We start from the raw sequence: 19,633 nt of genomic DNA, 5'->3' as shown, positions 1-19,633 counted from the left end.
ACAATACTATGCATGGATTTCAAACTTTTTTATACCAAAGTAAATTTGCTTTTTAATTCCATTTTTTATTAACTTTTTGAGGCCCCTATAGAATAATTCAACACACTGGGGCAGGTGTTTGATGCAGTGGTTGAGACACAGCTTGGGACACACACTGGGGTCAAGTCCGGTCTTTGCTTCTGATTCCAGCTTCCTGCCAAGGAGCACCCTGGGAGGCTCAAGTAAGTGATCAGGTTTCTGCCTCTCTAATGGGAGCCCTGAGATGTGTTCTTGGATCCTGACTGCAGCCCTGGCCTAGTCCCAGCTGTCGTGGGCATTTGGGGAGTGGACCAGAGGATGGGAGCTCTCTCTCTCTCTCTCTCTCTCTCTCAAAAAAAATTACTTTTTAAAAATAACATGAAGTTGGCTGGTGCCATGGCTCAATAGGCTAATCTTCCGCCTGCGGTGCTGGCACACCAGGTTCTAGTCCCGGTCGGGGCGCCGGATTCTGTCCCAGTTGCCCCTCTTCCTGTCCAGCTCTCTGCTGTGGCCTGGGAGTGCAGTGGAGAATGGCCCAAGTCCTTGGGCCCTGCACCCGCATGGGAGACCAGGAGAAAGCATCTGGCTCCTGGCTTTGGATCAGCTCCTGGCTTCGGATCAGCATGGTGCACCAGCCGCAGCGCACTGGCCGCAGCAGCCATTGGGGGGTGAACCAACAGATAAGGAAGACCTTTCTCTCTGTCTCTCACTGTCCACTCTGCTTGTCAAAACAAAACAAAACAAAACAAAAAACCATTAAGTTAATCTATTTCTCTGATCATACCACACTCAACTTGAACTCTTACAAAGAGAATACAGATACACCCTTTTCACAGGCATTTTTCTATGGTATCTCAAATAAGTTTTCAGATTCAAATGTAACTATCCTCTTTCAAAGAACTTGTGTACTGGTCAGAAACTGAACAATGGGCCAATATTCCAGACTCTTATATTTTCCTTCTGATGATATTGAACATAAGTACACAGTAGTGCTTCATTTATCACTAGATACATTTTCAAGTGTTTTTTTCTTAAATTTAAAAATGTAAAGAAAAATAGTCCACTTTTTCATGGCAGCTTTTTCTTTCTTTGAAGAATGATGGAGAGACTATAAAAAAAGTATTTAATTGCAGTGATTCAGAGAGAAAGAGAGAGATAGAAAATGTCTTCCATCTGCTGGTTCACTCTCCAAGTGGATGCAAAAGCAGAAGCTGGGCCAAGCAAAAGCCAGGAGCTTCTTCCAGGTCTCCCATGTGGGTGCAGGGGCCCAAGGACTGCCGTTGCTTTCCCAGGCACATTAGCTGGTTTGGAAGTGGAATAGCTGGGACTTGAACCAGCACCCATATGGGATGCCAGTGCCACAGGTGGAAGCTTAACCTTCTATGCCACAGTGCTGGCCCCAATGGATAGACACTTGAGTTTCTTTTTTAAAATATTTTTTCAGCTTACTTGTTATGTTGTATATAGCATTTTCTGTAATATGAGGGCTGGATGATTATAGTTAGCTCACTCAAATCTTACAACAGTGATATCACTGTGAGAGTGATATCATTTTTTTTTCCTACACAGATGAAGCTTAGCAGGGTTAACTAACTTGTCCCAGGTCATCTCATAAGTCACAGAAGACCTGGACCAGGCGATTCTGCCACTCCACAGTCCCCACGTCTAGGTGAGCCCAAAGCCACACAGTGTAACAATGAATCATCCTGCTACTGATTCTTAACAAGCTGCATTTATTACACCAGTGACACCAACTCACTGTAGCAGAGATAAACCACAAGAACAAACAATGGTTAAAGTTTCTGTGCACGTTCCATCAGAGTAATAATTTTTAAAAATAACTCAAGTCTCACCTGGTTTAATCAAGTAAGATTTAATCAGCTATGCAGTTATAATATATTCCTAGTTAAATATTATAAATCATGCTAATAGTGAAAGTAAACATTTTCCACACTCAATGTTAGGTTATGGTACCTTTGCCATGAAGGCTCCAGGAGGAAAAATTTCTCATCTGCTGCATTCTAAGAATTCTAAACCCCGTATTTTTCAATCAGCTCATTAGCTTTAGAAATGTAGGCACTCATGGCATCGTCCTTCGACAATCCTAGAAAGACACAAGCAGGTTATCTCAGGGACTGCTGCACGGGGAGGTTGAGAAGCCTTGTTTTGGACTTGTTAAAGAATTAAACACCTTTTTGGAGGCTCCATGCTTCCCACTTGGCCTTGCCTTTTAAGTCTAACATTGCTGGACAGGCTGCCAAAAGAAGGAGAGATACTTTCAGGTTTACTGTGCACTGCGTGTTTCTATAAACACTGTTCAAAGCAAGTTCACACTTAGTCTTCTTCTACAGCCACGCAATACCAATATTCACGTCGCCAATGATGGCTTGCTTATACAGCCCATAGAGGGCTTTCAGTTCTTCATCGCTGGGTCTCGCCTTCAGCTTCCTCACCTCTTTGGTGGCCTTGTCAAAATCAGCCTAAAGGGGGAAAAAATGGAAAGAAAAGACACACAGTGCATTTGCTAATGTTAGGCAGGCCCATCTTCATTTGAAGACATTTACCACCAGGGAGTGGGAACCCAGAGAGGAGGAGAAGGTTTCAATTAGAAGTGAGCTATTATGCAGTGCTGTGGCACAGTGGGTTAGGCTGCACTTGGGACAACCACATCCCATATGTGGGCACTGATCCACTCCCCTGCTAATGCATCTTGGAAGGCGGCAGAGGATGGGTCAAGTGTCTGGGCCCCTGCCACCTACATGGGAAACCCAGATGGAGTTCCAGGCTCCGAGTACCTGGCCCAGCCCTGGCTATAGTTGGCATACGGAGGGTGAACCAGAAGATGAAAGATTTCTCTCCCTCTTTGTTGCTCTGCCTTTAGAGTAGGTGAAAACAGACAAACATTTTAAAAAATTATTTCTGCTCTGCTTCCACCAAAATTATCCTAATTTCCTGAACTCATGGACACCTCTCCTAGTATGATATTCAGATAACATATGCAGAACTAAATCAAATTCTTAATACTATCTATGGCTTTTAAAGGGCATTAACTCAGTGACACTTTCTTTATGTGACACTATTTTCTCAAGCCCACATCTCACTGCATGCAGGCACTGGGTTAGCAGTTCACGCCATCGGGCAGGACATTCTTCCCCCAGCGCCCACGTGCCCCTGTTCTTCAACAGTATCACTGACACCTGTGCGTGGACCAGCTCGGTGCCAAGGACAATCAATATTCCTGATTCAGGGGCTGGCACTGCAGCACAGTGGGTTCATCCTCTGGCACTGGCATCCCCTGTGAACACTGGTTTGAGTGGTAGCTGCTCCACAACCGATCCAGCTCCCTGCTAATGTGCCTGGAAAACAGGGGAAGGCAGCTCAAGTGTCTGGGCCGCTGCCATCCATGTGTGGGACTCATATGAAGCTCCCAGCTTCTGCCCGGCCCAGCCCCAGCCCCAGCTCCAGCTGTTGCAGCCATTTGGGGAGTGAACTAGCGAATGGAAGCTACCTCTCTCTTCTCTGTAACGCTGCCTCTCAAATAAGTAAATAATTTTTTAAAAGATTTATTTATTTATTTGAACGGCAGAGTTATAGAGGAAGAGGCAGAGAGAAGGAGAGGTCTTCCATCTGTTGGTTCACTCCCCAGATGGCTGCAACAGCCAGAGCTGAGCCGAGCTGAAGCCAGGATCCAGGAGCTTCTTCCAGGTCTCCCATGTGAGTAAAGGGGCCAAGCACCTGGGCCATCTCCCTGCTTTCCCAGGCACATTAGCAGGAGCTGGATCTGAAGAGGAGCAGCTGCCACAGCACCAGCCCCAATAAATAATCTTTAAAAATATTCCTGATTTAGTCAAATTGCTCATATAAATTCCTTTCAACCAAAATCCATAAGATTTATTTCAACTGGTTTACAGAATAGAGAAGTTGCGTAGCCAACTTAGCAAAGGTTCGCTCTAAGTATGCTTGAGGAGTAAGTTCTCTCCTGAGCTAACTCTGACAACCCCAGCCTGCGTATCTCCCCAGGAACCTTGGGCTGACCCAGGCCCACAGCCCAGGAAGCAGCCAGCAGCCACCCCTTACTGTATTCCAGGGAACAGCACTCCCAGGGGCCTTATCCTTTCCCCTCTTTTAACCTCCAGGTTTGTACTGTGCAAAGGGCCTCAGTGGTTATTCTTATGAACAGACTTCTTAAATCCTTTTTCTTTAAATAAACTATATTTTACCTCATGTCATTTGTTTTAAGCTGGAAGTAAGCAGGAACTGTCAGAGGCCTGCATATCTAACAAGGAGGCAGTCTAACCCTGCCCTTCACAGTTCTTTCTCCAATGTCAGAGCTCCATTTTGGTCCACAGGCCCAGGAGGGAAAGCGGATAGCCCCACAGTAACCTCAGAACTCTGTGATCACAACAGTTTCTGGGTTAAGTTTCCTTCCAACCCCGAAGACAGGACAAAAGCACAACTAGAACAGTTGTTTGTGACAGACAGAAATCATCTGCAAATTGGCGACCAGGGTCTCTCTAACTTATGTAACCTTGAAAATGGCCCAGCCTCCTGATCAGTTCCTACAGGGGACCAAGAAGGAAGCGTGCACCCTTACAGATACTCTTAATTATTACATTCACAGCCAGAGGATTAACTGTATTTTATATTCTACTTAAAGCAACACTGTGACAAAGGGCACCTCATCCTGCTAGGAAACCATCAGCTGTTTTACACATAATGTTAGAGTGTGGTTAGGGTTGGGGTTAGTGTTAGGAGCCAGACGGCCTTAGTTTGGATCACAGCATAACCACGCAAGAGCTGCAGGATCTCACGAGCTGCAGAACCTCTGCATGTCTGTCCTTCATCTGGAGTGTCACACCATAGGAGCACCACTCACAAGGGGGCCAGAAGGATTTAAATAAGTTAGTACACGCAAAGTCCTTAGAATAGTGTGGTCGACGACGGTTAGCTATTTTCTGTTCTATTTAAGGTTCCTTGGTGAGAAAACCTAACTCTAGAAGAAACTGATATAAATATTCACAGTGAAGCAAGACTTTAAAAATGCTGAGATTATGGTTTAACCAAAACCACAAAATTGTTTTATAAACTCAGCCCTGTAAACTGTGTAGAAAAAACAAAGACTAGAAAGAAACACACTAACATATTCAAACAGTAACTGCCTTTGATACTGGTAAGTTTCCTGGCTTTTAAATACATTCTGTACAGATTGTCTATAATGTGCCTGTACTGTGTTTATAATGAGAAAATAGAAAGGCTGCATGAGGGACCAGGGCCGCTCAAGGCAAGGCTGTTCGGAAAGAGGCGCTGGGTCTTCCTCCTCAGGCTCGTCACCCATCAGGTGTTCTGTTTGCTGTAGACTCTCCTGCCACGGTCCAAGGATGTCCACTCCATTCCCTGCTGGGAGCCAAGCCTTGAGCAGAATTCTAAGCTGTCTTAAAAACTGTGAGAGGGCCTCGCCTTCTAGGAAGAAGTTTCTGGAAAATTAAAGAGCTAAGGAAAGTCCTGGACCCTCTCGACAGAAGAGATAAGCCCTGACAAAGTTTCCCAGGCTGCCCCTCCCCTGACAGGCACCCCACTGTGGAGCAGGGCCCGGCTTCCTCCTCGCGGGCACCTCCCCGGCACCGTGAATCGGGACCTTCCCGCTGTACCGGGCTGTTCCACCGCATCCCGGGTTGTGAGGCCTTTGTGAGGCACGCTGCCCGGGAACCCCCGCGAGAAGCGAACTCCTCTGAAGTGCAGCTTCACAAAGACACCGAGCATCCGGGCAGGAAGGTGTTAGGACTCAACGCGATTCCAACGCGATTCCCAGGGCACACGTTCTTGACTTGGCTGTGAGCACTCGGCTCCCAGAGCTCAGCACTGAACAGCAACACGCGGTGCCCGGCCTCGATGCGTGCGCAGGACAGTCCGCCCGCAGCAGCTCCAAGTCCCAGGGGCAAGCGAGCCCTGAGACGTGCAGCAGAGAGGGCGCTGCGGCTCTGGGAACAGGGCGGGAAGGGTGCGAGTCCTTTCCGGAGGCGATGAGCAGGTGCTCTGCTCAGCCTGGGAGGGTCCTCGTTCACCTCGTTCCCTGGGTGGGCGGGGGCAGGGGAAGCTGCTCCAGGCAGGGCCAACAGTATTTGCCAGGGTTCAGCATAAAGGCTGCACGGAGATCCACGGAGAACAAAGTACGAAGTGAAAAAGGGAACTCTCATATCTTCGATGTAAGTTTTGATTATTTTGGGAAAAGTTCAATACGGATTACATTAAGTCATTCACAAGAGAAAAATATCTATGTATTCAACGAGCAGCTGATGTTTCCTCGACTCTTAACACAAGCCCGGCACTGTTTTATATACACTATGGATGCGGCGTATTTGACAGCGTTCGTGTTCACACACCAGTGTGGGAGAAGGAAGGGGAGGTGGTGGAGGTAAAGTCACTGTTTCACAGGCTGGGAGGGGGCGAGGTTTACAGACTTGAGCCCAGCTGACTGCAGTGTCCACCTTTAACCCACATAACTTTCTGCATGAAGAAATGGTTAGCACATTTAGTTGTGTTCATTCTATCAAGTCTTATGCATTTAAAAACTATATTTTTGGAGAATATTTAATGGTGAGAAAATGCTAAATACTAAGTAGAAGACCAAAACTATAGAAAGCAACAGAATAGGCGTGCATACTTCAAATGCACACATATGTGCAGTTGCATTCAGGCACATGAAAAATGACATGCAAGGAAGTCATCCATTCCATCAGCAGCGGTTGTGGTCGAGCTCCTCGGGGACTGCACCTACTCTGACGCTCACGCGGTTTAATCGGTCCCTGGGGTCCAGGAAGTTGCCATGGGCAGTCCCTGCTCCTAGTAAACAGGTGGCAAAGTGCTGCCCTCGGGGAGGGGTGGGGATGCCCTCAGGACCACCGGGAACGCTCCGGGAAGGCGCGGAGGGTGGGCGGCAGCTGCAAGGGGTCGCCACGCCTGCCCCGCCCCCTGCTCGGGCGCCTCCCTCTCGGAGCACCCCTCACCCGCTGGGTTACCTGCAGAGACATCCTGGCGAAGACCAATGCACACCTGCTCTCTGCCTGCTGCTGAGCTTCTGCCTCGCGGGCCGCTGCTTCTTAAAGGCAGAGCTCCTCCCTCGGCCCTCCCATTGGCCGCGCTCCCGGTCCAGCCGACTCCCATTGGCCGGAGGCGCTGGTGGGCGGGGCTAGGGGAGAGCGCTTCGCTGACTGGCGGGGGCTCCCCGGCCGCCACCGCGGTTCTCAGCAGCTCGAGTCCCCGTCAGTGGAAAGGCTAAAGGAAGGGAGTTTAAAGTATTTCTTCTCCGCTCCTGGATTGCATTTCTGGTCTTTCTCAGGAGGCTGTTTGCAGGACGTGGAGCTCACTTGGGATTCCGCCTCTGTACCCGTGTGCAACGCTGACGACGAGGATTCGCATAGGAGTCACCTCCCCAGAGTCTGCGAACGCTGGGTGAGAGGGGGTTTGCGGTTTGTCTCCTTTTTCCTCTTTGTGACGCAAAACTACCCTAACTTGCTTTTCTTTATAGGCAAGGCCCAGCACTGGGAGCACTGGACCTGACCTGACCAGGATTGCTCTTGATCCTACCTTGAAAACAGACAACAGGAGGGGCCGGCACTGTGGTGCAGCGGGTTAAAACCCCTGCCTGAAGTACGGGCATCCCATATGGATGCCAGTTCGAGTCCCGGCTGCTCCACTTCCCATCCAGTCTTCTGCTGTGGCTGTGGCCTAGAAAGGCAGTGTAGCGTGGCCCGAGTCCTTGGGCCCCTGCATTCATGTGGGAGACCCGGAAGAAGCTCCTGGCTCCTGACTTCAGATTGGCACAGCTTTGGCCATTGCAGCCAGTTGGGGAGTGAACCAGCAGATGGAAGACCTCTCTTTCTGGCTCTACCACTCTCTGTAACTCTGTCTTTCAAATAAATAAATAAATCTTAAAAAAAAAAAAGAAAAAAAAATAGACAATAAGGGAAAAAGGAAAATTATCCTTACTGTGATAGTAATCTCAGGGAGAACTTACGGATGTCTCCAACTCAGGTAGTAGCAGTGGCAGTAGTGAGGGGTACTTCAAATTCTGGATGTATTTTGAAGGTGGAGTCAACAGAATCTGCTGACAAATTTCACATGGGCTGTGAAAGAAAGAAAGGAGTGACGCATAATCCCACGTCTCCTGGCCTGATGAGAAGAGCCACAGATGGAGTAGGTTTGGTGGGGTGCAAAGACCAGTTCAGCTTGGCCCGGTTACCTCTGAGACATCCGTGAAGTCACATAGACAGCTGAATATCCATGTTCAGTCTGGGCTGCATATATGATTTAGAAGTTACCAACCTAGGAACAGTATTTGGAATTCTAGACTTGATGACCCTAGAACATGAGTGTATATAAAAGAGAAAAAAGAACTGAAGATTGAACCCTGGGGGACTCCAAAATTAGGGAGCTGGGGAGAAGAGGAAGAAATTGCAGAGAATGTGGCATGCTGGAAATCAAGTCAAAAAAGCTTATCTCACGGGAAAGTATTTCAAGCAACATAACGACTAAGGATTAACAGTTGGCGCTAGCTCACTGATGAGCTGAAGAGAAGTTTAACTGGTGGCGGGGAGCAAAGCCTGATTACAGTGGGCTTAAGAAAGAATGCCAGGAGCAGCTGCTCCTAATAATATAACAGAGTAGTCTCGTGGGCCTTCTATTTGCTTATCCCTCCACCTGTGGCACACACATTATCCTACTTATTAAATGCTTCCCATTTTGTTCAGGAAGGATTCTGGCACTGTGTTCTTTCAGATACACTTTAGCACCCATGGATCAAGTCCCACAAAATAATAACTTTTACTTTTTCTTGGACTTGCACTGAAAGTCTCTGTCAGTTGGATGAGGATCAGGGCTGAGCTTGATGATGCAGATTTACTATGCATGACCCTTACATGAGTTTCTCAATAGTTGTCATGTTTTCTGATAAAGTTTCTACTCTTCCCCACTGAAGGTACTGCACAACTTCTGTAGATTTACTTCTGTTACTTTGTGATTTTCATCATGTAGATGGAGTTTGTTTTTTGAATTTCATTGTGTATCTGTTACTGCAGTAGAGAAAGGGAATTGACCTTTGTATATTATATCCAGTGGCTCCAATGAGTCTCTTTATTCTTTTTTGGGCAATTTTTATTATTTTTTGGTCTATAGCTAGCAGTCTATAATGACAATTTCATTTCTTCCTCTCCAATCCTCACAACTTTCTTTTCCTTGTATAATCTAGTATAACAAACAGTAGTAATAGTAATATTAGCAGGGGCTGGTGTTGTGGCCCAGCGGGTTAAAACCCCAGTCTACAGTGCTGGTATCCCATATGGGTGCTGGTTTGAGTCCCAGCTGCTCCACTTCTGATCCAGCTCCCTGCTAATGTAACTGGGAAAGCACCGGAGGATGGCCCAAGTCCTTGGGCCCCAGCACCCACGTGGGAGACCTGGAAGAACTCCCTGGCTCTGATCGACTCAGCTCCAGCTGTTGGAATGGAGTGAACCAAGTGATGGAAGACCTCTACCTCTCTCTGTAACTCCATCTTTCAAATATATAAAATAAATCTTTAAAAAATATAGTAATATGAGCACTCTTATACCTTAAATGTAATACTTTCAGTTTTTCACTATTAAATGTGATGTTTACTGCAGTGGTGAGATTTTGGTGTATGTTACTATGTTAAAGAAATTAATTTCTCTTGTAATTTCATAGGAATTGTTAATATGAATGGATGCTGAATCTGATCAAAAGCTTTTCTTTAAAAAAAAAAAAAAAGAATGTCTCAGTGATGCTGTAACATTTCTCCCTTGATTTTTTCAACAGGATGGTTTACAAGAATTTTCTTTTTTTTTAAGCCTGCATTCAGCTTTCCCATAGAATTTTCATTACCATTTACTGTTTTTTTTTTTTTTAAGATTTATTTATTTGAATGTCAGAGTTACACAGAGAGAGAGGAAGAGGCAGAGAAAGAAGTTTTCCATACGCTGGTTCACTCCCCAACTGGCCTCAACAGCTGGAGCTGTGCCAATCCAAAGCCAGGAGCCAGGAGCTTCTTTCGGGTATCCCACACAGGTGCAGGGCCCAAGCATTTGGGCCATCTTCCACTGCTTTGCCAGGCCATAGCAGAGAGCTGGATCGAAAGCGGAGCAGCCAGGATTTGAACCAGTGTCCATGAGATGCCAGCACAGCAGATGGAGGCTTTAACCCGCTGTGCCACAGCATTGGCCCCCTTTTTTCTTTCTTTCCTCTCTCCCTCTTCTTCCTTCCTCCCTCCCTTCCTTCTTTTGCATCCGTGTTTAGAAGCCATCATCTGCTGCCTCCTAGGACATGCAGTAGCAGGAAGTGGGAATCAGGAACAATGCAGACACTCCAGTAGGAGATACAGGCATCCCAGCTCGCATCTTAACCAGTGAGCCAAATGCCTGCCCTCAGAATTTTCCCCACCAAAATAGACTTCTTTTAATTTCATTGCTTCCAAACTTTTTACATACCTTTATAATGACTCCTATTAAAGCATACATATTGTGAAACAAATTAGAAGGGAGTGCAGAAAGGAAATATGTTTGGAGATTCCGGGCCATGGAAACAATTCTACTTTTTTGTTGTCATGCTTGTGTGATACAAATGGGACAGAAACTAATTTTGAAATGTTCATTTTCACAAAGTTATTGTGGAAACTGTATCGCTAGTCTTAAAAATGCACTGAAATAAAGAAGCTACATATAATTTTTATTCACTTAATTCTGCCAGGTTGTCACTGTATTCATTACAAAACTATTTATCAGGACTGCCAAGACTATATGCCAGGCACTGTGCTAAGCATCTTACATAGATCAGCTCCTCTAATCCTCAAAACAGGTACTATTTTTATCACTTCACAGAGGAGGTTAATTAGGTAGCCTAGGGTTATAGGTAGTCAGTGATGAAATTAGGATTTCAACCAGGTAGCCTGGCTCCAGAGACATGTAACCACTGATAATCCCTACCCAGCTAATAAATACTAAGATGATGCTCAAATGATAAATCTGGAACCTTAAGGGGGACAAAGAATTAGACAGATTTTCTTCCCATAATTCTAGTATTTCAATGAGCTCTGTGTGTCTCTGTTTTTAGGATCCCATGTTTAATTCACCATAATGAACTACTATAATCCATTTTCTGAAACAAAAGCCTGTTGTTGTACTCAATCTCATGGTAACCTTATTCATTTTTTTTTTAAATATTTACTTGAAAGGCAGAGTGAAGAAGAGATACAGACAAAGAGATCTTCCATCTGTTGGTTCATTCCATAGATAGCTACCATGAGCTGGGCCAGGCCAGAGCCAGGAACACTGAACTCCATCTGGGTCTCTCACATAGGCGGAAGGGGCCCAGGTATTTGGGCCATCTTCTGCTGCTTTTCCAGACACATTAGCAGGGAGCTGGATTGGAAGCAGAGCAGCTGGGACTGGAACCAGCTATCTGATACAGGATGCTAGCAACACAGAAGGTAGCTTAACCCACCACACCACAATGCTGCCCCAACTCTGCCCTTTCTCAACTTTCTACATGTGTTAAAAATCAGATTATACTTTAACCTTGTGTAACTTGCAATTTTTGACCAAAAGCAATGCCACTTTTTGTAGTGTTTAATTTATGGCCAGTTAGGTACTATGTAGGCTATCAAAATTTATATAAACCAGATTCCAAAATGGGAAACAAGCAGAGCATAGATTGAAAAAAAGGAGGAAAATATGTACGAGGATACTTCAAAAAGTTCATGGCAATGGAATTAAAAGTCCAGGGTGGGCATTTGGCCTAGCGGTTCAGACACCAGCTGGTTCCTCTGCAACCTGATTCCCGCTCCCCGGCGATGCATACCCTGGGAGGCAGCACGTGATGCTCAAGTGATGGTGCCCTGCCTCCCGTGTGGGAGACCTAGACTGGGCTCCAGCTCCTGACTTCGGACCAGCCTTGTTCTGGCCACTATGGGCATCTGGGGTGTGAACCAGGACTGCAGTCTTGTCTATCTGTCTTGCAAATAAATTTTTTTAAAAAAGATTGTATTTTGGTGCAAAAAAAATCTATGAAATCTATGCGGTTTCTTCATGATACTCATTTTCATGGCTGTTCTGAAGACCCTCGTGTGCATGGATTTAAAAAGAAATTTTGCACCATAAGAAACTCATCTTTTAATTTCATTCTCCAAGGACTTTTTGAAGCACCCCCAGTATGAAAGTGTCAGGTTAAAGCGGAAGAGGAAAAGGGGCGGGGGTGAGCAGCTCATTAACAACCTACTGAGGTGTGTAGTGCACAGCCAAGTGTAGAGCCCTGACCTTAACACTCTCCCTCCGCTGTTTTCACCGACTGCCCGCGACACCCGAGTCCGCTCCTAACTGCCCTCTGCGTTGGCTGCAGTAACCACCGCAGAGGATGCCGTGTTCCGGGATGCGAAAAGCCCTACTCTTCCTCTCTACATTATTCCCAGGATTACATTACTGCCTGGGAAGTGTCTCACCCACCCATCCATCCCCCTACCCGTTTCTCTTCTTTCCAGGGCGGTGGGTCGTGCGCAGGGATCCGACGGAGAGTGAGGGACTGGGGCAGCAAGGGCTGGGCTTTTGCGTCCCGAAGGAGGGAAAAGAGCGAGCTAAGACTTACAAGGCTCTGAAAGACGGAAACCGAGCTAGAAATAGGAGGGTGCAGACAGGAGCAAAGACGCCCTGAGGGAACCAGCCTCCGGGGAGTTTCACCGGTTGACTGTCTCCCAACCCGCAGGCTTGGAAAACGCGGCGGCAACTCACCATGGCAACCCCAAGATCTCGCGAGAAGCAAGCTGCGCCGCGCACACGCCGGAGCCTCCGCTCCCGGTTCAAAGCTGAGGCCTCGCTCTGTGGCTTCCCCGCAGCCCGACATTGGGTGGGTGAAGATCCTTAAGGCGGAGTAAACCAACGCGGAGCGCACTCAGCACCTCCGCCCAGCCCCAACAGCGAGAGGAAGGCGCTGCCGGCAGGCGAGGCTGTGCGCAGGCGCGGCGCAGGCGCACGTGCAGCCGCCGCCGTGGTCCGCTGGGAGACGCGAGCTGTAAGTGGAGCTGGGGTGCGGGAGAAGCCAGGCTGGGGAGGAAGGACCCCGGCCCGGGTGGAATCGAGCCTGGGTCTCCGGCTGGGTCCGGAGGCCGAGGTCGCGGCCCCGGCCACGCACGGTAGCCAGGGCTTCCTGGGGGGCCTGTCGCGCAGCCGCGGGGCTTCCGGCTACCTCCCGGGACCAGCGCGCGCTTCTACTTGGGCTCCTCTAGCTGCCTGGGTTACTGCACCTGGTGGGCGCGGGAACTACAAAGATAAAACCCCACCCTGGCCCTTCTGCGTTCCACCGCTCCGCGTGCACTGAGGGGCTGAAGGAAGGCGTGGTATTCCAGGCAGTATAGACAGGGAGGGGAGAAACTAACGGCTTAGTGAGTATGCGTGTGGTTTGGTGTTGAGTGTAAAATGTGCTGGGGGGAGCCTAGGGAGAAAGGCAGGTGAGACATGGGGTCAGAGCGTGGAGGGCCTTCCGTGGCACCGTCAGTTTGCAGTTGGGGATCGAGCGGGCATTTAGCCTACCAGTTGAGATGCCTGTGCCCCACACTGGAGTGCCTGGGTTCAAAACCCAGCTGCAGACCCCAGCTTCCTGTTGATGCAAACACTGGGATCCCTGAAATGGTAATGGCTCAAGTCATTGGGGATCCTGCCACCCACCTGGGAAAACCGGATGGTATTCCTGGCTCCAGCCCCAAATGCCGCCCCGTCCCGCCCCAGCCCTGGCCATCTGGAGATAGAACCAGGAGATAAGAACCCTCTTTGTCTGGGTCGTTTGCCTTGACTCTATTGGAAGTAGAGGCGCGGAGACATAGTGCGGAAGGCACCTCAGCGAGGTCTGTTTTCCCAAGCTGTTCTTACAGTATTTTGTTTCTGGATTGTACTGCATGACCTTCTGCTTATCCAAGCCACCTACGCCTTTTTATCTCCCCCGCCAGGTTCTGCATTCAGAAGTTAACGCCTCTTGTTACCCCTCTGGAGCACAGAGCTGTAAGTCTCTACCCCTGCTGTTCAGATGCTGAACATCTTAAGGGACTTGTGTTTTGGCAAGAGCCCTGTGCAGTCGCATTTGTCTTGCTCCTCACTTATTTCCCCTTCCTGACCAGCTTTAACCTGATGCCAGCAGTTAGTGATGCTTAAGTGGATTTGGAAGAATCACTTTCCTTCCCAGTTCCCTGAGCTTGTCGGGATGCTGGGGAGGGCAGTGTGGTGGGCCCGAAGGAAGCCGCGTAGGCAGCAATGCCCAGCGTGGGCACCACTGACACTACTGGGGTTTGATCTCTGACCCCAGGGAGTGGAATTTAAGTTTTCTGTGGGAAGGTGACTGGGAGGAGCGTCACAGCTGAGGAGAGGCGAGGGCCATTTCTCAGAGCTGCCCGGTGTGGAAGGGTGGCCTCTCCCACACCTGCAGTTGCTAGTTCTGGTTCTCTGTCAGGTTCACCTGGGCAGTTTTCACTAACACAGATGCCCTGGCCCTATTCTCAGAGATTCTAGGTGAAGACCAACTATCTGGATAAATATTTTTAAAGCCACAGGTTATTTCTGAGGTGCAGCTAGGACTGAATAAGCAGAAAACTCAGATTTGGAAAACTGCTTGTGACTTGGTGTAGTGAGTCTGTTTCCTCACTCCCACCTTGGGGAGTTCTGCAGGAATGTTTTGAGAATCAAGGAGCACACACAGCAGGGGCCTTGTATGTTCTGACATGTTGCACACACACTCTCGGAGAGCACGTAGCTTCCTTTAGCTTTGCCATGAGGGTGCCCATGGTTCTCAACTGAATGCCAGATAGAAGGCGAGGAAAGGCAGGCCTAGGCAGTCGCCCTGAGGATAGGGAGGGTATGCCCTAGACCAGTGGATCCCAGCAGTAAGGATCCCTCTTCTTGCTTTTCCTTACTGGAACAATGTCTTTAAGTCTCACCACCACGTTTCCTCAGTTTTTGTAAAGTTGCCAGGGAGGGAAGTCAGCTTGGAATAACCGTATGGGGAGGGGCAGGGGAGATAGAAGTATACCTCTGCCTGTGCAGCCAGTGTTTCAGGACGGATATACAAGAAACTGGGTGCAAGGAGGAAGGCAGAGTCATGGAAGGGAGCACACCACTCAGGTCTTGACAGAATCACAGTTGGTTAATTATGAATGGCAGAGGTCTCCTGGGCCCCATGAATCCCAGGGCCTAGAACTCCAGCCACACACTGCAGGTGCTCAGTGAACAGGAGTCCCAACTAGAGAGCACTTTAGAAAATGGAAACAAATCTATAAGATTAATGCCATACAGTCCCCAAAAAGAGAATTAAGAACATTCTGAATGAATAAACAAGTGGAATTTCACCAATTACAACCATGCAGAACATTCACATTCTGCCTGTGAGTAAAGACAAAGTCATGAGACAAATGGGGAAAGTTAATCTTGAAAGAGGTTAAATGTGTGGTCACCTAATTGGTCTACATACACAGGCTTGCTATAGCTTACCAAGAATCCATACGACCAAGGTACTCTGAAGGTGTGCATTTCTAGCTAACATGACTTTTCCATTGTCATTTTGCATCTCTGAAGGATTTTCCACGATGGCTGCGGCCCCTCAAGCCCCAGCACGGGGATCTGTCCGGAAGACGAGGCCTCTGGTTGTAAAGACGTCCTTGAACAACCCATATGCTATCTGCTGGAGTGAGCTGGACAGGGACCACATGCACTTCATCCTCCAGACCCTGGAAGACAGGTTTAGATCAATTGGACTTCAGAAGATTGAGGATAAGAAGAAAAAGAAAAAAACTTGTGTCAAAAAGCAAAGCCGAGAAAAATGCAACCTCGATGCTGATATTGGCGAGGATCTGGACGAGAGAGAGGCAGACGCTAAGCAGCCAGCCTCGGGGTGGTCGCCTGTGCACATCAGGAAGCAGCTGGCCATCGGCGTCAACGAGGTCACCAGAGCCCTGGAGAGGAGCGAGCTGCTGCTGGTGCTGGTGTGTAAGTCGGCCAAGCCTGCCATCATCACCTCTCACCTGATCCAGCTGAGTGTGAGCAGAGCCGTGCCTGCCTGCCAGCTTCCCCGGCTCAGTGAGAGAATCGCCCCGGTCATTGGCTTGAAATGTGTCCTAGCCTTGGGGTTTAAAAAGAACTCCATGGACTTCACGGATGAAGTCAGTGCCATCATCCCCAGAGTACCCGATTTAAATGTACCCTGGCTTCCAGACACAACTGAAGGTTCCAGGGAGGCTTTGGAAAAGCCAGGCGGAGAGATTTTGGAAACTTCATTTGAAGACCTCTCAAAACCCAAGAGGAAACTTGCAGAAGGTCAGCCAGCCTCTGCTGTAGCGTTACAGCCCCTTAAAATAAAGAAACTGATTGCAAACCCTAATAAGAAAAGGAAACCACCCAAAAGTAAAAAGACAACTTCAAAGTAATCATGTGTAAGCTTGTCATCTCATACAATTTTTCAAAGGACATTTTGTAAAGATGCCTTGGAACAATAAAAATAAGTTTATGTATGTTCTTAAGATCCTATTTGAGGGCAGGCATGGCGGTGGTGGGAACTGGACCCAGCCCAGGAGCAGGTGCCGGGCCCGGCCCGGGAGTGGCTGTAAATGCAGCAGCTGCAGAAGACAGAGAGACAAAGCCGGTGGCACCAGTAGCAGCTGCTCCAGCTGGAGAGGGGACATCTGCTGCTCCTGTGGCAGAGCCCAGCTCTGGAGAAGCTGAGAGTGGGGATGCCAGCTTGGTGGATGTAAGCGGCGGTTTAGAGACGGAATCCGCGAATGGGAAGGATACACTACATGGCGCTGGGGACACGTCGGAGGTGATGGACGTGCAGACGGGCTCGGTGGATGAGAACTGCCGGCAGCTGGGGGAAGTGGAGCTGCAGTGTGGCATCTGTATGAAATGGTTCACGGCGGAGACCTTCGGCATCGACACTTCATCCTGCCTGCCTTTCATGACTAACTACAGTTTTCATTGCAATGTTTGCCATCACAGTGGGAATACCTATTTCCTCTGGAAGCAAGCAAACTTGAAGGAAATGTGCCTTAGTGCTTTGGCCAACCTTACATGGCAGTCCTGAACACAGGATGAGCACCCAAAAACCATGTTCTCCAAAGATGAGGATATTATACCATTTATTGATAAATACTGGGAGTGCTTGACAACCAGACAAGAGACCTGGGAAAATGACTTGGCCAAATAACATTGTTAAAACCATGAGTAAAGAGAGAGAGGATGTGTTTTTGGTAAAGGAGCACCCTGATCCAGGGAGCAAAGACCCTGAAGATTACCCCAAATTTGGACTTCTGGATCAGGATCTTAGTAACATCGGTCCTGCTTACGACAACCAGAAACAAAGCAGTGCTGTGTCTACCAGTGGGAATCTAAATGGGGGCATTGCAGCAGGGAGCAGTGGAAAAGGAAGAGGAGACAAGCGCAAACAGCAGGATGGAGGGACCACGGGGACCACCAAGAAGGCCCGCAGTGACCCTTTATTTTCTGCTCAGCGCCTTCCCCCTCATGGCTACCCCTTGGAGCATCCATTTAATAAAGATGGCTATCGGTATATTTTAGCTGAGCCTGACCCCCACGCCCCTGACCCTGAGAAGCTCGAACTTGACTGTTGGGCAGGAAAACCTATCCCTGGAGACCTCTACAGAGTCTGCTTGTACGAGCGAGTTTTGTTAGCCCTACATGATAGAGCTCCCCAGCTGAAGATCTCCAATGACCGGCTGACTGTGGTTGGAGAGAAGGGCTACTCCATGGTGCGGGCCTGTCACGGGGTGTGGAAAGGTGCCTGTTACTTTGAGATCACTGTGGATGAGATGCCACCCGACACTGCTGCCAGACTGGGTTGGTCTCAGCCCTTAGGCAACCTCCAAGCTCCCTTGGGCTATGATAAATTCAGCTGTTCTTGGTGGAGCAAAAAGGGAACCAAGTTCCATCAGTCCATTGGCAAACACTACTCTTCTGGCTACGGACAGGGAGATGTCCTGGGATTCTACATCAACCTTCCTGAAGACAGGGAGACAGCCAAGTCATTGCCTGACACATACAAAGACAAGGCTTTGATCAAGTTCAAGAGTTTTCTGTATTTTGAGGAGAAAGACTTCGTGGGTAAAGCAGAGAAGTGCCTAAAGCAGACTCCCCATAGTGAGATAATATTTTATAAAAATGCTGCCAATCAAGGTGTGGCTTACAAAGATATTTTTGAGGGGATTTACTTCCCAGCCATCTCACTGTATAAGAGCTGCACGGTCTCCATTAACTTTGGGCCGTGCTTCAAGTATCCTCCCAAAGACCTCTCTTGCCGCCCCTTGAGTGACATGGGCTGGGGTGCTGTGGTAGAGCACACCCCAGCCGATGTCTTGCATCCCATGGAGACAGAAGTGGACAGCAGGCGGAGTCCTCCGTGGGAACCCTGACCGGCCCCTCTGTTTTCGGACATGGACTTTCTGGGGGAGAAGACTGGGGCTTTGGTTTTTGCTTTTTACCTGTGCCCAGTGTTCCCGCAAGCTGCCGCAGAGCACGGCCTCACCCTTCAGCAAGGCGGAAGGCTGGGTGGGCCTGCGGGACACCCCCTGCCCTCATGCATCCCGTCCCCTGCTTCCAGTGACTGCTCTTCCTCCGTGTGCCGTAAACTGACAGCCGCTGACCCCAGGATCCCGTATGCTCCCTGTGGAACTGGTGCTGTGCCACATCCCCTGCCTGCAGGGACTCGTTCCCTCACTGGATTTTTCAAGGCGTGCATAATCTCGTCCAAGTAGCTAAGTTATCTGAAGACGCGTCTTCCGTGGGCATTGACTCCACTCCACCCCACCTGACTTCTCGGGGGGAGGGCCTGCTTCCAAGGACAGCTGAAATCAATGGTTGTACCTTCCAGAGCAGTCTAAAGACTGTCACCTCTCTGCGTGAGTTTGGTTTTGCTATTAATTGTGAACACTGGGACCTCTGAAACGACTAGGTCTCCAGAGCTGTAATTGTGACAGGGACTTGCTTCCACTTTAACAGAAACCCTTCCCCAGTAAACTTGTTCTTGAGTTAAAAAAAAAAAATTGATAAGATTCCTACTTTTTGTAACCATATGGCATGGATATATCAAAGTTTAAAAACACTCAGTGCAGGCCGGCGCCGCGGCTCACTAGGCTAATCCTCCGCCTAGCGGCGCCGGCACACCGGGTTCTAGTCCCGGTCGGGGCGCCGGATTCTGTCCCGGTTGCCCCTCTTCCAGGCCAGCCCTCTGCTGTGGCCAGGGAGTGCAGTGGAGGATGGCCCAGGTGCTTGGGCCCTGCACCCCATGGGAGACCAGGAAAAGCACCTGGCTCCTGGCTCCTGCCATCGGATCAGCGCGGTGCGCCGGCCGCAGCGCGCCAGCCACGGCGGCCATTGGAGGGTGAACCAACGGCAAAGGAAGACCTTTCTCTCTGTCTCTCTCTCTCACTGTCCACTCTGCCTGTCAAAAAAATAAAAAAAAAATAAAAAAAAATGAAAAAAAAAAAAAAAACACTCAGTGCAGACAGTATTTTAAAATATGAAAATCAAAACAAACTTATTGGGAATAATGTCCATGCTTTTATAAC

General features: G+C 48.7%; 2 protein-coding genes and 1 pseudogene across 9 annotated transcripts; 2 read left to right on the top strand and 1 right to left on the bottom strand.

Annotated features, from left to right (window-relative positions):
* Positions 1-1,734: 1,734 nt before the first annotated feature.
* LOC100341709 (acyl-CoA-binding domain-containing protein 7) lies at positions 1,735-12,948 on the bottom strand. Of its 6 annotated transcripts, none has more exons than XM_089311478.1 (5): positions 12,807-12,948; positions 7,023-7,463; positions 2,381-2,498; positions 2,210-2,272; positions 1,735-2,122 (listed from the first exon to the last, which is right to left on the bottom strand). In XM_089311478.1, the coding sequence occupies exons 2-5, from the start codon at positions 7,044-7,046 to the stop codon at positions 2,049-2,051; spliced, it is 279 nt and encodes a 92-aa protein (XP_089167604.1). In that variant the 5' UTR covers positions 7,047-7,463; positions 12,807-12,948; the 3' UTR covers positions 1,735-2,048. The 6 variants fall into 6 exon arrangements, 5 of the variants coding, with proteins under 5 accessions (XP_089167604.1, XP_089167605.1, XP_051676568.3 ...); XM_089311479.1 differs by lacking the exon at positions 12,807-12,948 and adding an exon at positions 12,664-12,800; XM_051820608.3 differs by lacking the exons at positions 7,023-7,463; positions 12,807-12,948 and adding exons at positions 8,033-8,141; positions 8,258-9,845.
* LOC100343235 (ribonuclease P protein subunit p38) lies at positions 12,811-19,108 on the top strand. 3 transcript variants are annotated; one of them, XM_089311477.1, is made up of 3 exons: positions 12,816-13,456; positions 14,018-14,069; positions 15,633-19,108. In XM_089311477.1, exon 3 carries the CDS (start codon positions 15,644-15,646, stop codon positions 16,478-16,480), a length of 837 nt encoding a protein of 278 aa, XP_089167603.1. In that variant the 5' UTR covers positions 12,816-13,456; positions 14,018-14,069; positions 15,633-15,643; the 3' UTR covers positions 16,481-19,108. The 3 variants fall into 3 exon arrangements, with proteins under 3 accessions (XP_002717517.3, XP_089167603.1, XP_008266551.3); XM_008268329.5 differs by having other exon boundaries at positions 12,819-13,086; XM_002717471.6 differs by lacking the exon at positions 14,018-14,069 and having other exon boundaries at positions 12,811-13,086.
* On the top strand, positions 16,564-19,108 carry LOC138845501 (set1/Ash2 histone methyltransferase complex subunit ASH2 pseudogene; annotated as a pseudogene).
* Positions 19,109-19,633: the final 525 nt, after the last annotated feature.

The sequence above is a fragment of the Oryctolagus cuniculus genome, chromosome 13 (genome assembly GCF_051225735.1).
Source record: "Oryctolagus cuniculus isolate XC-2025 breed Fujian yellow rabbit chromosome 13, ASM5122573v1, whole genome shotgun sequence".
NCBI classification, from domain to species: domain Eukaryota; kingdom Metazoa; phylum Chordata; class Mammalia; order Lagomorpha; family Leporidae; genus Oryctolagus; species Oryctolagus cuniculus.
Note: the sequence above shows the minus strand (reverse complement) of the source record. Positions and strands in the feature narration are given on the sequence as shown.

Excerpts from the sequence above, each read along its gene's own strand:
- LOC100343235 (XM_002717471.6), top strand. The coding sequence starts at position 15,644 with ATGGCTGCGGCCCCTCAAGCCCCAGCACGGGGATCTGTCCGGAAGACG.
- LOC100341709 (XM_051820608.3), bottom strand. Across the intron at positions 2,499-8,032 it reads TACCTGAGTTGGAGACATCC|GCTGATTTTGACAAGGCCAC; the intron begins GTAAGTTCTCCC and ends TTCCCCCTTTAG. Across the intron at positions 2,273-2,380 it reads CATTGGCGACGTGAATATTG|CCTGTCCAGCAATGTTAGAC; the intron begins GTATTGCGTGGC and ends TTCTTTTGGCAG.